The sequence below is a fragment of the Oryzias melastigma genome, linkage group LG10 (assembly GCF_002922805.2).
Source record: "Oryzias melastigma strain HK-1 linkage group LG10, ASM292280v2, whole genome shotgun sequence".
NCBI lineage: Eukaryota > Metazoa > Chordata > Actinopteri > Beloniformes > Adrianichthyidae > Oryzias > Oryzias melastigma.
Window position 1 is genome coordinate 10,761,134 of NC_050521.1, and position 17,039 is coordinate 10,778,172.

General features: G+C 38.8%; 1 protein-coding gene across 3 annotated transcripts in view; it reads left to right on the forward strand.

Annotated features, from left to right (window-relative positions):
* The first annotated feature begins 1,163 nt into the window (after positions 1 to 1,163).
* dlg3 (discs, large homolog 3 (Drosophila)) overlaps positions 1,164 to 17,039 on the forward strand; it is an 88,354-nt gene continuing 72,478 nt past the window's right edge. The window contains exons 1-4 of one of the 3 annotated variants that reach the window (XM_036214018.1): positions 1,164 to 1,298; positions 2,586 to 2,717; positions 11,565 to 11,650; positions 14,350 to 14,460. In XM_036214018.1, coding sequence (XP_036069911.1) covers positions 1,274 to 1,298; positions 2,586 to 2,717; positions 11,565 to 11,650; positions 14,350 to 14,460 — 354 coding nt within the window. In that variant the 5' untranslated portion in view covers positions 1,164 to 1,273. Of the gene's footprint in view, positions 1,299 to 1,698; positions 1,965 to 2,581; positions 2,718 to 11,564; positions 11,651 to 14,349; positions 14,461 to 17,039 lie in introns of those variants that run through there. The other 2 variants (XM_036214021.1, XM_036214020.1) reach the window with 2 other exon arrangements.

Below are 17,039 nucleotides of genomic sequence, written 5' to 3' on the forward strand. Positions count from 1 at the left end.
TCTATACTTTGTCATATGTGACGTGTAATTGCAGGACATGGGTGGGGTCAGTTGGGTGCGTTGGTGTGGGTGTGGTCTCTCACTGGCTCAGGTCTCCATCTCCTGACCAGCTGTTTCCTCTCTATGGGCTTTAATTCCATCTCTGCTTCTCTTTCTTCATCCTCTGTAATGTAGTCACGCTGTGTCCTCAATACGGAGAGTGGTACCGAGCAAAGTTATGCCAGTTTCGCCTCAGAACTTTCTGTGGAGGTTGTCCTCCACCTTCTCCTGAGGCAGGCGCTCATGGCCCAGACCGAAGGGGCATCATAGCTAATAAAGGCTAACGTATTAAACAATCTGGAGTGAAATGTTAATTGTAAATCCCATCACCAGGACAGATTTCACTGGATTTAATGCCAGATGCACCAAACTACTGTTGTCTAACTTCCAAGTTCACTGGAAAGTTGTCCAGCCCAGTAGACTTTTGACAACCGAAGGCAATACATGCTAAAACTAACACAATAAGAACCGACCGTTAGAGAATCAAAGATGGGCTGGGCTTTTATCCTGGAGCTGCAGTGCATGTTGACATGAAACTTCAGAAATGACGTAGTACTTACACCAGTTGACCAATCACAAAGTTCAACAGTAATACCTCGTTTCAGCCTTTAAGAGGCATTTGTAAGGGAAGGGTCCGCTATGCCCTGAGGAGAAGCGCTTTTCTTAACATGGGTGGAGTCTGAAGCACAGAGGTTTACATTTAAATATAAGTAATGATTTGTTGTTGTAGTATGACCTTTTAAAGTTATAAAATCAATGTAATCAACAATCAATCAACAGATGAAAGCACCCCATAAATTTGATCAAGATATCAGTTTATTTATTTTTAAAACTTTTTTAAGTGGTTTTATTGAGTTTTACTTTTTTTATGTGTACAGTGTCCTTGAGTGTTTTGAAAGGCACTTTTAAATAAAATGCTTTAAAATAAAATTCTTTAAAATACACTTTGTTAACATTTACATGTGATTTCAGTATTTAAATGCTTATATAAACATTTGGATTATTGACATTAATGCTGTTTAAAAGAGGACCAGCATTCAATATTCAACATTTTAACTTAGATACGGATAATAATAAAAAAAAGAAGCAAGATTTGTGAAAAACCTTCTAGTATAAACGCATACATTACCCAGAATGCAACGCGTTCGCAGACAGCTGCACAGAGATTTGGGTGTGTTATGCTAGCAGCTGCTATGATAGCGGCTAATGTAGCCGTGACTAGCCTCTGACAGGGATGAGGAGCCGGCTAAATAGCTCCGGTAAGCAAACTTATTTAGACTACACGCACCTTTTCTTTAAAAAAAATAAATGCGCAGCCTACAGTCCCGAACAAATTTTGAACCACTTGCGCTAGCTTATCATCAGTTAACATTTTTCACCCAAAGAGCTGAGCAGCCAGATAGATAAAGTCGGTGGAGTTCTCCTTTAAATTTGGACTCATTTCAAGCGCTACTCTAACCAGCCACAAGATGGCGCAAACTCCCAAAAAAGGCTAAAGTCTAATACACGCTGATAACAGTAAATCATTAACTCTGAGAACTTTAATAGCAATTTAATGCTAATCACAGGAGGGGTAAAGTGCGCTGCAACATTTAGGAGGCAGAAAGCAGCATTAGTTGTAATAAAGTTGTAGTTGGGGCTGACGAGGCGGTGTCCTGCGGGAGGCGAGGCATGTCTAAAGGGGAGGAGGAACACACGAAGCTCCCGGACCGTTTGCTGCCAAACTTTGGGGGAGTTTTACATGAAGTTATCAGTGTTTTCTGCCACATCCCAACTATAGCGCTGCAGCAACTCTGCACTTTCACTGGGAGTCTAACTGGATTTAAACCTGGGGAAGAAAACAACAAAGTCTTTCCGTGAAAATTACTTTAAAAAAAATCTGTTTTTAATTGTGTGTGTGGCAAACACCATGGTTCATAAATATGGTAAGTACAGACAAGTCCAAATCTCCTTTATGTGTTTTTTTCATGTGTGTATATTTTCTTTGTGTGGTTGTAAATCTCGGTTTGAGTTTTTAGGTTAATGCCAGGGAATTACTCTAACAAAGTTACTACTTGGCTTTTCACTGGCTCACTAACTTCAGCTGTAATCCCTGGAGGAGACGCACAACTTTTTGGCCCACGGGGAATAAAAAGAAAATAAAAACCTAAGCTGGAATTTCCATAGCTGGATTGCAGAAGACTAAAGATGTTTTCTCCTTCATAATGTTCAGTCTGAGGCAGAACATTATAGAGATGGACCTCATTGATGCTGCATCAGCACACCTTCTGTTTGTAATGGTAATACAGCAGGTATTTTTACTTAGAAGCTACAAATTTGACTCTTTATGACATCAGAAATGATCACAGTCCAGTCAAATACCTTTTTAGGGCGTTTTCTTATTAAATTCACTGTCTTTTATCACCTAAATGTTGAAACAAAACCTCCTAAAATGCTCTGAAAACTGTATTTGTGTGGAAAACCCCATATGTGACCTTTTATGGGAGCATACAAATTCCTTTTTTTTCATGATGTTGTCCTAAAAGTCCATTTATCTTGTGAGGCAGACACAGAAAGGGCGGTGGGGCTGCTCAAACAATACCAGGCCAACCTTACCAGCCCGGAGGAACAGGCCTTGAAGACCAGTGTTGGAAAAGTGTCAGCGATCTTGGGCAGCCATCTTTTTCAAGCTCTTCTTGGTAAGAAAAACAAAACCGATCAGTTGCTTTTGAAGCAAAAAATGATCCTCTGACAGTCCACATCTTTCATTCTGAATAATGGTTTCCCACTTTGATGTGGTTTGTTCCAGTGCATCTTGCGTGTATTTTTGCACATTTGAGGCAGACTCGGGGTGTAGAGCAGGTCAGGTTGTAGTCATTTGTGCGGGACGTTTTCTAAATGTTTCCTTATTAAATTACATGAAAGAGACCTTTCAGTTTGTCTCACAAAGAGTTGCTGTGTAGCCCCACATGGCATACACAGATTTTAGTGAAATTTCATTAAAGCTGCACACAACACATCCTATATATAGCTGTGCTGCTATAAGCCTACAAGTACAATTCTTATTCTGGGTACGCCTCATGAACTCATGATGATCGTGCAGACAGTTTTACGCACCAGTTATTATAACATACTAACAATGCAGCTGATAACATTAAGCTCAAAGTTTGCACAGGTTTTAGTGTGAATAGCTGCTCTTTGTAGTATATATATATATATATATATATATATATAGTGTATGTAACCACCCACACCCTCGTGACCAGCGAGAGAAAAAGAGCTCAGCACATCAGTGTGAAGCTCGCTTCTCTTTCCAGCAGAGAAAACATATTACTTCAGTTTAACCAATGGTTCAATGGCCCTTCTAATTACCACAGCCATGTTATAATGGTGTTTGCCCCTGGGTCTGCTATCGCCTCTGTTGACCCACTGCTACATTTTTCGCTGGGAATCCGAGGGGGAGGGGCTGCCATGACTCAGGCAGCCCTTAGAAAAACACACTGTAGTCGCCTCTGCCGCCGATGCGTGTGGAAGGAAGTTTAAAGGGAAGATTCCTGAGCAAAGTTAACTCACCTCGAGGCTATTTTCACCTCATGTTTAGGGTCAGAACTAATCTGTTATATCTACTTTGAAACCAGATGGTCTTCACAGTACAGCATCGAGAAACACTGAGGAAAATTACAAGAATTTCCCTAATCTTGGATCATTTTTACTTTGTAAAATGTAAACAGAATGAGATGTTTCTGGCTTGTTCTTGTAGAAATGCACAATTCAGTCAAAATCAAGGTCATTTTTGTTACAGGTTCTCAAATGTTTGTTATATAGACCCACTCCGAGTAAAACCTCTGATAACAGAAGGCGTATATGAAGAAAATTAAGCTAAAAATGGCATTTCTGAGTATTTGTTTACTCAAATTGTTGTGAATCAGGAACAAGCAAAAAATGCAGTTAAAAAAAACTCATATCAGTAATATAGAAGCTACAATCTGCTGGCCAAACGCTCCCTGATTCACTCCATTCCGATGCATCCATTCGTGGACGACTAGATACGTGTACGTCTCTGTTTTCTGGCTCAAAACTGTAAGGCTGGATAGCTTCAATATCGCTCGCCTTTTTTGTTGCACTGCTAATGTTGGGTTTAGGGTGTGAGAGGCTATTAGCTGGCGGAAGTGTCTGTAAACAGTGGAATGATGTGAAGGGAAGATGGGGTTACTCCACGCCAACGGTCCCACCCACAACTCAAAAGGAAGTTTCTACTAAACTCTTGACGCTCTTCAGAAACCATTTCCTAGAAAACGACATCATCATAATTAAAAGACCAGTTGAAAAAGATGATTGAGTAAAGTCACAGAGTTTATAGACTTTTTTTTTTAGACCTGTGCTATCTTGATTATGCATTACACTCATGACAGATGACGTATATTACAACAGTACTGCGATAAACAACAATGATACAGTAAGGATAGTGCAGCAGTTGTGTTTTCTGAGCTAGACCTGGGATAGATCGTTGGTTCCATAGACATAAATTAATCACTGAACAAAGTGAGATGTTGGCGTCACCCATTTAAAATGCCTTATCTTTGGCCCTCGCAAAATCTGGCCAAAGCCATCACCTCTGCTTCCTGATACTGCTGCCGCCATTTTGAAACCCGACGACAGTGATTGGTCCAAGTCGGTCTGACTCCCATTTTTAGAGAAATCACTGTCGCCAATCAGGAGGGAGCTTGTTCGAGGTCCACACCCCTTCAACTGACAGCGGCCTCGAGAGAATCTGTCAAACATTGGAGGTGGGGCCAATAGTACCACATGCTTTTACTGAGGGATCTGATTGGTCAGTTTATAGCTTGAATAACTTGCAATAAAGAAAAAAAATCTTAAAAAAAAGTATGATTAAAAATAAAGTGTGCAAGAATGATTATTGTGGCAAATAAAATGACTGGGAAATAACTGTTAATTTCTCTATAGAAGTCTAAGGGATTTTGACCTTGGAACCTGCGGGTACTTCCTATTTGAAACACGAGGGGGGAGGGGTTGATATGTCCAGTGATTATACAGTCAATGGTTAGTTCCCACTTCATAGAGCAATTGCTGGACAAAGACTGGACCGAGGGCTTCAGTCCATTCCATTGGGCCGAAACACAAACTAAATACAGTCTATTTGTATTTATAAGCTAAGTCAACATGAATTTACTTTTTTTTTTAATTAAATGTTTTAAAGGGACCATACGCTAGAAAAGCAACTTTTTGAGCATTTAAGTGTATTATACTGTTCATTCCTCACTATAAAGAACTCCAAAGCGGTATTTTGATCCGTTCACACATTTCTGAGTAATCCTCTAAAAACCTGCGCTCTCGGTACCAACCCCTCCCATACCCACTGAAACGAGCAGGTCCTCACGTGCTGATGTCACAGAGTGAGAACAGCCCCTCTCAAGAAGAGTCTGCTCCGCCCCCAGTCTAACACAAACACCCAATTTCTCCACGGAGCTATAGTGGTGATCAGCAAAAAAACTTTCATTTTATATGAATAATACCGTATATTTTCCAATTGTGTCCTGCCTTCATTAAATTCCAGCTCACACAGCTGCTTGTTACTTTAGACGCGGGGCTCCTTTAAGACACCCTCCTCAGTCGGGCACAGTCGTGCAGACGGCGGCGTGGTGAACCAGTGTAGCGCAATGGCCAGGGTACTAAAGGCATCCATCTTTGAAGAAGTTTGGATGTTTTTTTCGTGGGAGAAACGCAAAGACGGCTCTAGGATGACGTCATAAAATAGGCGGTACCCACACGCAGCAGGTGGAGCCTCAGGAATTAAATTGTTTTACTTCCAGGTATGAAAAAACTCATGAAAATAACTACTATTTCAAAATAATCTGTTTTATAGTGTTCCAAAGGTAACATATGATCATATATATGGATACAGTTTACTTTGAAAGGCTGAAGAAAATCACCCTTTTTTTTGAGAATTTGGAACCACCACCTTTTAGATACTATTATTGCTTTTGGATATGTTTAAGTAATCATTTAATGGTATGTCTGTTTGAAAGCAAACTGTATTTTTTGTTGTCAAATTAAAAAGCTATTTTTATTTATTATTACATTTGTTTTTATTATTAAAAGAAAAGTTTCTTTCACAGGTTAAGTTTTTTCATGACTATCCTATTGTGTTCTTAACTTTGGCCTGTGGTACAGAGATGGAGATTTTTACCTCTGATTGGAAGGTCGTTGGTTTGGTTCCCTCTTTGCTGACCCATTAGTTGGTGTGCCTTTGGGCAGGGCGCTGGACACATTGCCCATTTACATACCACATTGCTCCTGGCGGTTTGGTTAATGCCTTGCCTGGCTGCTCTGCCACCATCTGTGTGTACATCGGTGAAGGGAGTGTTACTGTAAAGAACTTTGGGCTTACATTAGGGTGGATAAGCGCTTTAGAATTATTCACCAGCTTTGCATACTAATGAGGACATTGAACATTGTGCATAAGAAATTTTTAACTCCTAAATATTTAAATTTTTGGACACATTTTAAGGTGCATAAGTACTCATATCAAGTCCTGTGTGTTAAGTATGTGAGGTATTCAACATGTTTCAAACTAATCGGCCATTTCTAGAGACAATTTATTTATACATCTTTATCTTCCCATTTTACATTTTGAAAGAATAAACATTGTACATGTGGATTAATCTTAAGAGACTCCATCTTTTAAGGCAGCATCCCTATATTCTTTGTTGGATCTGAGCCTTTGCTTGGGGCAGTAGGGGCAAAAGAAACCTTATGGCTTTTCTATTTTCACATTAAAACTAAAAATGTTTACTTAAAAAAATATGTATCCAGAAGGCCTGAAACAGAGGTATCTATAGACCGAAAGGTAAGTTTACTGTGATGGTCAAAACCTCTAGTTTTTTATTTGTTGGAATATATCTATTACAACAATTAATGAAATTCAAAAGCTATAAATACAATCAGGCACGTTTTACTGTTTAAAGTTTTACATTTAAGCTTCAGTACTGCTGACACAAAGCCGTGCTGCAAAGTATTTCATATTATTGTTTTCTTCTTGACTAATGTTGACATTTATTTTGCTAAAGTGACTTTTAAAGCATCTTTACAAAAGATATCAGAGTTACAGCACAAGATTTCCGGACAGTTTTGTATTAATAAGATAATATAGCATTTGTTGAGACATCAGATTAGAGCCATTAAAAACATTCCATAGAAATGAGGGAGACATTGGGAGGAGAAAAATCTTCAGCATTCCTCGATAAGACCCTTTAATCCCACTTGAACATGGAGTAAACATCTGAATAACCTTTTGAACGATCGACTTGTCAAGTCTGTGTCATCCTTCTGGATCTAGAGGATGGTATGTAGCGGTGGCAGAGGAAAAAGAGGCCGACGTGTCTCAGGTGCAGAGCTGTGAAGAGATTTCCAGCTTCATCTGACATGTGGTTCTCATTGGGAAAGAGGGGCAGAAGAGCACCTGGTTCACAGCTCTAATAGGCAGTGCTGTATCAACATTAGTCATCCCATTATCTTCTCTTGCTGTGTTTGCCTTTGCATACTCAAGGCCTTACCAACTGGTTGGACAGATTGGGATTGTTTGTGTTAGTGTTAAGGTTGAACGTTGCAGAGAGGACCGTTATGTGGTAAAATAATGTGCCCTGTAAAAGGTCCCACTCCAAAAATGTTTTTATCAATTGTAAAATCATCAAGACAAAATGCAACAAGAACATGTGAAAAACAGTCTTCATTGAAGGGGGTCTTTAAAGACTATCGACAGAACTGTGAAAAGCTTATTTTTAGGAGGAACATGTAACTCCAATGTATTCCCGACAGTAAAGAGGGGGTGGTTGCGGGCTGGGATTGTTTGGCACTGCCCACTTGAATGGATGGGTTTATGGTTGCACAGTCATGAACAAAGGTTGCCTTAACTGTGTATCCGTCATTTTGTTCTCATATACAAAAATGCGGTGGGGGGCAGGGATGGGTTAGGGACACAAAAACAGAGAACCCTCTTAATGTCTGCAGAGTATTTTACTAAAGCATTGAGAAAGGTGTTAATTGTTTGCCCTGCCTTCAAATTATGCCCTAGTTTCTCATCAATGATGGCTATAGTGCCACTTTCTTATCACTATTTAAAGATGTGAGGGTTTTATTTTCATACTGATTTAACCAGGCAGGGAAAGACAATCTGTAAAAGAACCACAATGCATCAGGCCTTTAGGAAATGGTTTGTATTTCCTATAATTATGACAGAAAGGACCGTCGTAATGCAGCACAGCCCCGTCTAGAATCCAGCTCTTCAAATAAGTCTTTCTCCTCCCTCTGGTTGGAACTGTGTGTTTTGTCTGGTGGCCAGGAATTTATGTGGTCTGTCAGGGTAGGAGCATTTTAGATATTTCTGAAGGCCACACGTCTAAATGCAGATAACTGTCTGTTCTTTTTGTGGCTGGGATTTCCAATACCAGAATGCATCAGTACACGATTTAGCACCTTTCCGATGAACTAGTTAACAAAAAATAACAGAGTGTGCAAAATGTAGCAGAGACTTGATAAAAATCAATTATTACGCCATATGATAGGAAATGTTTACTAATGCAATTGGATTTAGCAAGTTTGACCAGTTTAAAAACATGCAAATCTAGACGTATGCACAGATCATTGTGTTTTTTTATAAATATCTTTTTTTTGCATTTATTTAGTGTTGTTTATTTTGGTAGAAACCTAATGTAGCTTGCAATAATCTGCAGCCCAATAGACGGTCATAAAAACATGAAATTGGCAAGTCAGAACTTTTCATAAAATTGGAATCAGACGACACAGAGAACATTGCATTTTTCTCGTTTAAATGGAGGCAGGCCCACACATTGTCTGCATGTGTGTCTGTATGTATATAAGAGTTTGTCCAAGTGAGGCTGCTCTTTAGTCAGCTGGTCAACAAATTGCTCTGCCCACACATGGCTTCACTCCTCCACATTCAGACACAGTGATGAGTCAAATGCTCCATTTTTTGTTCTCACATTGTCTTGTTGGGACAAGCTTCTCTGTTTCAGACACACGGACACACGAGGTGCATCCGCTTTCATGTCTAGAGCTTTACATTCAGAACTACTATATAAAAAGCAAACCTAATCGCTTGTGAACTTCAGGGAAAAAGTGTGACTGAGCAGGATTGATGGCTCAGCAAGGTAACTTCAGCTTTGACTCTTCAGGTTTTTTCTCCTCTTAGAGAAGAGTATCACCATGGAAACCTACGCTGTAAACTGCAACAGAGCAGGATCTGGTTTAGAAGAGAAAAAAAGAGAAGAAAAGAGGTTCTCAGAAAATGACAAATAAAACATAGATGCAAAGGTGATGATGAAATTCCTCTTTCTGAATAACAAGTTTTGTTTAGCATTGTCTTTAAATCTGTTCTGGAGAATTAGTCTGAATTAGAATCAGAAACTTCATGCAAATTAAATAATTAAAAATGAGGGAGCAAAACTTCAAATTAATAAATAAATATAGCAGGTAAGAAAAATGACTGAAATTGAAATAGTTGTGGGAAAAAGTATCATTTAAGTTTTATTTTAGGATAATTTGATAAATACAATATCCTTTATCAAGAAGCAAATTAGCTTTTTTTTTTGCTAAGAATAAAACAAGTTCAACAGGCTCCTCCTCCAAACAGCCTGCAGTCAGCCCTTTTTGTCCCTCCTGTTTCTCCGTCTCCTTATGTGCAATCAAGCTTACTCTCCTCACTGTTTTCCATCTCTAGATCCTCCCAGACTGGTGCACACCAGAAACTAACCAGAATTTTTTGTTTACTTTGATGTCCCTTTAGGCACTCCATAATAAATAAATAAATGTGTTGCACAACGGTGCAAAACCCAATTAGCTAAAACTACATTTTTAAATATTTGAAAACTTAACTCTTTAACATTACTATGAATGTAAACAGGCAGGAATATTTTTCCAGAATAGATCAAATTAAATCTGAAATAACTTTCAATTCTTTAGTCTCCATTAAAAAATATATGTTGTGTCAAAATTATACAAGTTAGAAATAAGCACAAGATAACATCAGGCCATGAATAATTTGACTTTGACACATGTGCCATAGATGGTTTCTTTTAAATTAGGAAAAGAGTTAATTAGGTTATTATATTGATTGTTTATATAGTCCAGGAAGTCTTGCATGGAATCCTGTTAGCTGGAACAATAAAATCTTTTAAGGAAATCAGGCAGGTTTGTCTGCAGTGATTTTCACCTAGTTTTGAAGCTTAAATGTAGACAAATTACAACTTGGACAAATATTATTTAAATATTAATTAAAATGCCACAGTAATAGAAAACAAAAGATGCTAAAATGAACCGGTTTGTTCACCCATCTTGACCTGACAGTGAACTGTTGGAAAGTTGATCAACTCTGTAGCAACCTCTTATGTCAACTCTGCAGTTACTAGACCTGCTTTTGACATCAGCAAAACTGTCAGAGTCCATTCTCGTCAAAAGGCTGTCACACAAGAGATGAGTGGAAACGTGAAAAAAGAGCATCAGAGTTCAGGAATCAAATGTTTAGTTCTTTATTTTAGGAAAACTGGTTACTCCAAGATTATTAAAAATGTTTCACTTCACTCTTGTCAAAACTAACTTTTTTTTAAAAAAATTCTGCAAATACTGAAACAAAAAAAATTAAAATCACAATTGATCTTTTCCCATGTTGCGATTAATTAATTTTTTCAATCTATTCCTGGCCCTAGTTTTTATCAATTCTAAATAAATTCCCAGTGGTCTATCAATTATGATTATGCATTTTTTTGCCAAAATATTAAAACCAGTGACATTTTTTCAAGAAAAAATTTCTGCAGAACATATGGAGTTCATCCAGAATTTGCCTCTACGTTGTTAGCGTGGAAGCTAACCTGGCTTATTTACCATAATTTCTTTGTTTACAATCTCTCCCACTGTCCTACAGCCCCATCATAACTTTAGCATAACAAACAAACAGCAGGCAATACTGGAGTTGTACATTTTAGAGCCAGATGCCAGCTCAGACGAGGAAAATGAAGACATTAATGGATCTATTTGTTTGAAAGAGGATGAATCAGAATTGGAGCAGAGCAGGGAGATGTTTGCTCGCCCATCGAAAAACTAGAGCTTTTCAAACAGCAGGTTTTCATCTGCTCCTGATGATGGAAAAACAATTTTAATCCAAAATGTGTTCATATAAATTGTTTCTGTTTTATGCATCAGTTTAATTATTTGCTATTAAATGCAACCCTACCTTAATCCTATTGAGTATTGGTGTCATTCAGTGCAGCAAGAAAGGGAAGCCTTTCTCTCTAACATGAAGGCATCATTTTACATGACTTCTAAAGCCACAAGCAAAACTTCTCCATGTCTGGTAAGAATTAATGAGTAGGTTTGTTTTGGGCCACAGCTGTGAACTCCCAAAGACTGTACTGATTATTCATGAAACCTGATTAAAGTAAAATAAATATGACGGTGCTTTTTTTCCTTTAAAACCCAAGTGAGGAAGAAATTCTTGTTTGTTTTTCTCACAGATATTCAAGAGTGTTACGAGGTGACCTTGCAACAGTCTGCAGAACAAACTATTGTGAAAGAAGACAGCAAGAAGGATGTGTGGGAGGTAACTTCATGTGCTTCATGTTTACTCTGCTAAGTATTTTGCTTTGTCTTTGTATGCTAAGATTTTACCAAATAGCCAGCAAAGATAGCCAGCATGTGCAGCATGTTATCATAAGTCACTGGAAGTATTTCTGTAAACCTGAGACTGGAGTCAAAAGTGTAACGATTTCCAATTGTTCATCAGTGAGTTATTCCTTGATCCGATGCTTTTAATTAGAGAGGTATTTATTTAACTCACTGTAAATATAGGAAAGAAAAGTAATCAAATGAATGCTTTAATCTTCATTTGGTATCGTAGATAGTTAGATTAAGTAGTAACGTGTTGGATAGAGTGCAGAAAATACCAGTAAACTACATTTTAGCTATTTAAACAGCAGAAAAAAACAATCAAAAGTTAGTCAAATTCTGGTTAAATCCCTGTCATGTTTTCCCTTTTATAAGTGCTCTAACAGTTTTGCTCATCTATAATAATGTTTCCAGCTCAGCATCTTTTGCTACGTTTAGCAGATACACCTTTTTTGTGGCTGTTTTTCATAATCTTGGATGGCAAAATGTTTGGTTTCCCAACAAACAGGAGGTGCTGCCTAAGTTACTATTATGCTGCTGTTCCTCCCAGCTGCACGCAAAGCGGTGGAAATCCATTTATGTTTTGTTACCTGTTCATTAGGAATACTTGTACTATTAGAAGTGTCTTAGCTTGTATATTAGCATTTTTTTTACTGAAAATCTGCAGTTTCAACAAATGATTAAAAGATGTACTCCACATTTGTATTGAGTAACCAGAAATAAATAATGAGCTTGGGCCTGGTCTTCTGAACTTTATCAACACTTCCTTAAGCTCTGGAGTTGTTCCATCTGTTTTTAAAGATGCCGTGGTTAAGCCTCTTCTTAAAAAACCTCATCTGGACACTTCTGTTTTATCTAATTTTAGACCTGTTTCTCATTTGTCTTTTTTATCTAAGTTTTTAGAAACAATTGTTTTTAGGCAGCTGCAGTCCTTTTTAGAACACAATTTTATGTTTGAGAAGTTTCAGTCTGGTTTTAGATCTCGGCACAGCACAGAGTCCGCCCTTCTGAAGGTCCACAATGACATTACCATGTCTGTTGATGCCAAACAGCCTGTGGTTCTGGTGCTATTGGACCTCACAGCAGCCTTTGGCACGGTGGTCCATGCAGTCCTCCTGTCTCGACTAGAACACATCGGCATTCACGGTGCTGCACTTAACTGGTTCAAGTCCTACTTAACAGGGAGAAGTGTTTCTGTTAAAATTGGTGAGGCCTCCTCATCTGTGGCTCCTCTTTCCTGTTTGGTACCGCAAGGCTCTATCCTTGAACCTGCCCTTTTTTTAAATATTTGCTGCCACTTGGTTCCATCATTTTACGGCATGACTTGTCGTTCCACTGCTACGGCAATGATTGCATAATGCATAATTGCACCTATAATCTGTTTTAAATTAATCTTATGAGTTAATTTAAGCATGATGTCTGCCTTTATATCCCAGTCCTTTGCAGATAATTTTTTATTTGTTATGTTTTGAACAAATCTGCTTACATTCAGTGCAAAAAAAACCAAACTGTTTGTATTTATTCTATCACTGACTGATGCAGTTTTTGTTGACCTGATGGAATATCCTTGAATTTTATCATCACTTAATCATCACTGACGACAGCTTTCTCCTGTCTAGGTGCGTGTTATACACTGATCTTTCTCTGGTTAGTCTTTCTAAAGCCTTACAGTTTTGCAGCTGCAGCTATGTTAAGCCTTCTTTTTGAAAATCATGACGTTTCAACAAGCTTCTAAACTTTGGCATTTAGATCAGTTTTTAGCAGACTGTTGATCTTCTTTAGAAGTCCTCAGTCTGCATTCAGGTACCTGACCACACAGTAAATGAGCCTTTTAACACCAGAACTACCAAGGCATTGTTTTTGACTGAATTCAAAATTTACAGCGCCATAATTTGATTTGAGAAAAAAACTATGGACCAATAGGACCATGACTCATCCTAAATGTCTGTCTATTTTATTCTAACATTGTTCTATCATTGGATTTCAACCCACAAAGGAGATCTGACAATTAAAGAGATTGCCATAAATGGAAAAAGGCCTGAAAAGATCAAATAAAACTAATCGGGCTTTAAAGTTTTGGTGAAGTAAAACACTCAGTTATTACAGTTTTCATTTAGTGTCTCACAACTACTCTTAGATCTTTTCATCATAATACAAATAAATAATGTCCAAACAGTCAAAATGACTGCCATGGTCATTCTAGTTATTTTGTAATTCTGGTATACCAAATATTAAAATAGCTTTTCTTGTCTCATTGTCACATCAAGTTATAATATACATTTATTAAAGCGAATAATTCCTTTGGGGTGGTTCCCTCCATATGTCCACTAAAGCAAACACAACTTCCTAAATGAGTCAGTTAAATGAACACCAACTTAAGTTACTCCGCCCTCATCACTTGCTTCCTAACTTATTGCAAACATTTTTCTTTGTTGTTTTACCACTCCATTTTTAATTGAATTATAGAAGTTCTTAAATGTGTTTAGTTGGATTTATTATAACTTTTGCATTTATTTTCTATCTATGATAGATTACATGATGATTCTATTGAGCTGACACATACACTGAAGGCTACAGCTGTTCCTTTTTCACCTATAACTAACGGCAAATGTGTGACCTGTCTGTGCATTGCAGGACCTGGAGGATGAGGGAGTGTCTCGGGTGCGAGTAACCAGCAGCAGAAGTCCTCATAAAGTGGAGCGTGTCTCAGGCCTGGTGGTTCTCTGTCACGTTGACATGCCAAAGGTACCCAAAGAAAGGCAGCCAAGTGGTCCTCCATAATGATCAGATAAAGAAATAAGCAGAACATGTGGTGACACCGCTTATAAAGTCAGGTTTTCCTGCTGTGTTTTAGACTGGATATGACATCATGAAGCCCCAACCTTTCTGACCGTAGCTGGAACTAAGATGTTGCAGTATGGTCAATAATAGGGATGCAATGATACAGTTTGCTCACAGTTCAATTCGTACCTCGATACAAGGGTCACAGTTCGATACGTATTGAACAAAACAAAAAAATGAAATCCTATTATTCCACAGAATATGATTTCTTTTGCAAACTGAAACAACATAACAAAGAAATAAGATTTTTTTTCAAGTGCACAGCTTTTGGCACTTATTGGAGAATCATTCTTAACTAGAACTCTTGTAAACTTGTAAACATTACAACTTGTATACAATGTAATCAAATGTAAAAGTGTCTCAGTCCTCAATACTTGCAAACATGAATATAATAATCTCCAGCAATCTAAGCTGGGCTCTTAAGTCGTGATCACCTCCAGTACTCTTAATTTGCCAGTGTGAGTTCCGTCATAAAATGAACATTTACAGAGAGATAGCTCTCTGTTATCCAGGAAGTCCAACTGTATGTGGAAAGTTATGCGTTTTTGCAAAGTCTTCTTCAGTCTCTTTGCGCACTTGTTTATAAAGCGCAGGTATTTTATTTTTTTTTTCTGTGAATTATGGACGTACTGGTAAGTCTTTTGAAATATATCTGGGACGTTTTGATTGTTACGTTCTTAGTTGTTCAACTTTAAGATGGTGACAGGGCTGTGTGATGACGTCAGAGATGGGCGGTCATGTTGGACGTGTTTCCCCACATTGTACGTTATAGAGATGAGGCAAATCTTGCAGACATTGTACTTCTTGTTAACACATTTCGCTCCCTGATTCAACGGCAAACCCTAGATGAAAGTGGCCGCCGGAACGCCCCAAACTTACTGTCACCGTCAATCACATATCCAAACCACACCTCCTCCACTCAGCCTGCATCCCCCTAGCCCCGCCCCCTTTTTTTACATTTCTCAAATCTGGGCCTAGAGTGGAGTTAGCCTCCAACTGTCCTGTTTACTCTCCCTTTAAGCACAATTTCACAACTTATCCTGCTTTTAACTAAGGGAGCCATGATGCTGACCCATCAAGATCTCCAGAAAAACGGTTCTTCTCAAACAATATTGTTCATTTGGGCACATCAAAGAAAGAAATGGTAATTCAATTTCCAATTAAAATAACAATTTTTCTGCCCTGAGGGGAGGATTTCAAACAGGCATTCAAGTAGCTTAAAAGTATAGTGAGTCATGTATCAGTCAGCATACACAACATCAACCCATTTCTGCATCACGGGACAACATTTAGAGATGAAATCATGAAAAGTAAAAAATATTTAGCTGTAATGTGCAAAAGTTACTATTTTATATCTACACAGATTTTTATCTCACGTTTAAAATGAGCAAATCAATCAGTTCAGTGTTTGCAATTGTTATTTATTAGATTTTGTCCTAATTGAGACCCTGGAACATTCATTTACCTGTTGAGGATACAGATTGATTGCACGTGGAGCATGTTTTAATGCTGATGATCCTATTCCAGGAGTTCAGGAATTGTTTTGCATGGATTAGTTTAATCTGATTCAATTAATGGAATCACTGCAGTTTGGAGTGCTTATAATCTGATTTAACGGCTGTGGTGCAAAAGGGCTTTGGAGAGAAAGCACCATTCAATGCATCTTCTGGACTGGAAGCAAAGAAGCAGGTCTGAGGAGGGCTAGTGTAGCTCCCTCCTCAGCGTTCCTGTCAGGTATGTCTCCCTGCCCTGCTTTGTTGCTCAGCGTTAATTTGAAGGCCTTGTTTTCGCACGCGTTCCCCATCACAGCACGGCCAGTGGCACATGGCAGAACAGTGGCCGCAGGCGTTGGCTTCTCAGCTGAGCCCAGATCTGCTGAAGTGAGGGGGTGGTGGGGGTGGAGGCGTGAAGATCAGGGGACTTGAAGGGACTAAAGCACACAGTAGTGATGCAAATTGCAAGCGCACAGGTTTAATTGTTTGCATCAAAAGATCCAGTGACAGCACAGGTTGTGTTCTGTCTCTGAGCTTCCTTCTGACACACGAAGGAGGGAGCTGAGGAGGCACAGAGAATGACAAGAGTGGGGGGGGTAGTTTGAGGGGGGGCTGGAGATGGAGGGTAAGGCGGCTGAGAGGCAAGAGCCGGTGCAGTGCAGAGCTGGAACGGACACCCAGAGCTCAGCCTTTCTCCGGTTGCCATGGAAACCACATTCCTCCCCCGCCTGCATCCCCACAGACGGCTCTGGCTCTCACTCTCCCTCTATCTGTCTCTCTCCTCGCTTCTCTGTTTTTCATCCTGTCTTTTTTTGCTCCTCTTTTAATTTATGGTCTTTGTTTACCCCCTCCCCCGCTCTGTTTTCACGCACTGAACACATGCGCCACGATGCACACTCAGCAAGCACATCGATTTCAGGTGCACTTTACTCTGTAAAAATGGATAATTACTCCGTTTATTTTGCATTCCCATGCAGTTACTGAGGCATT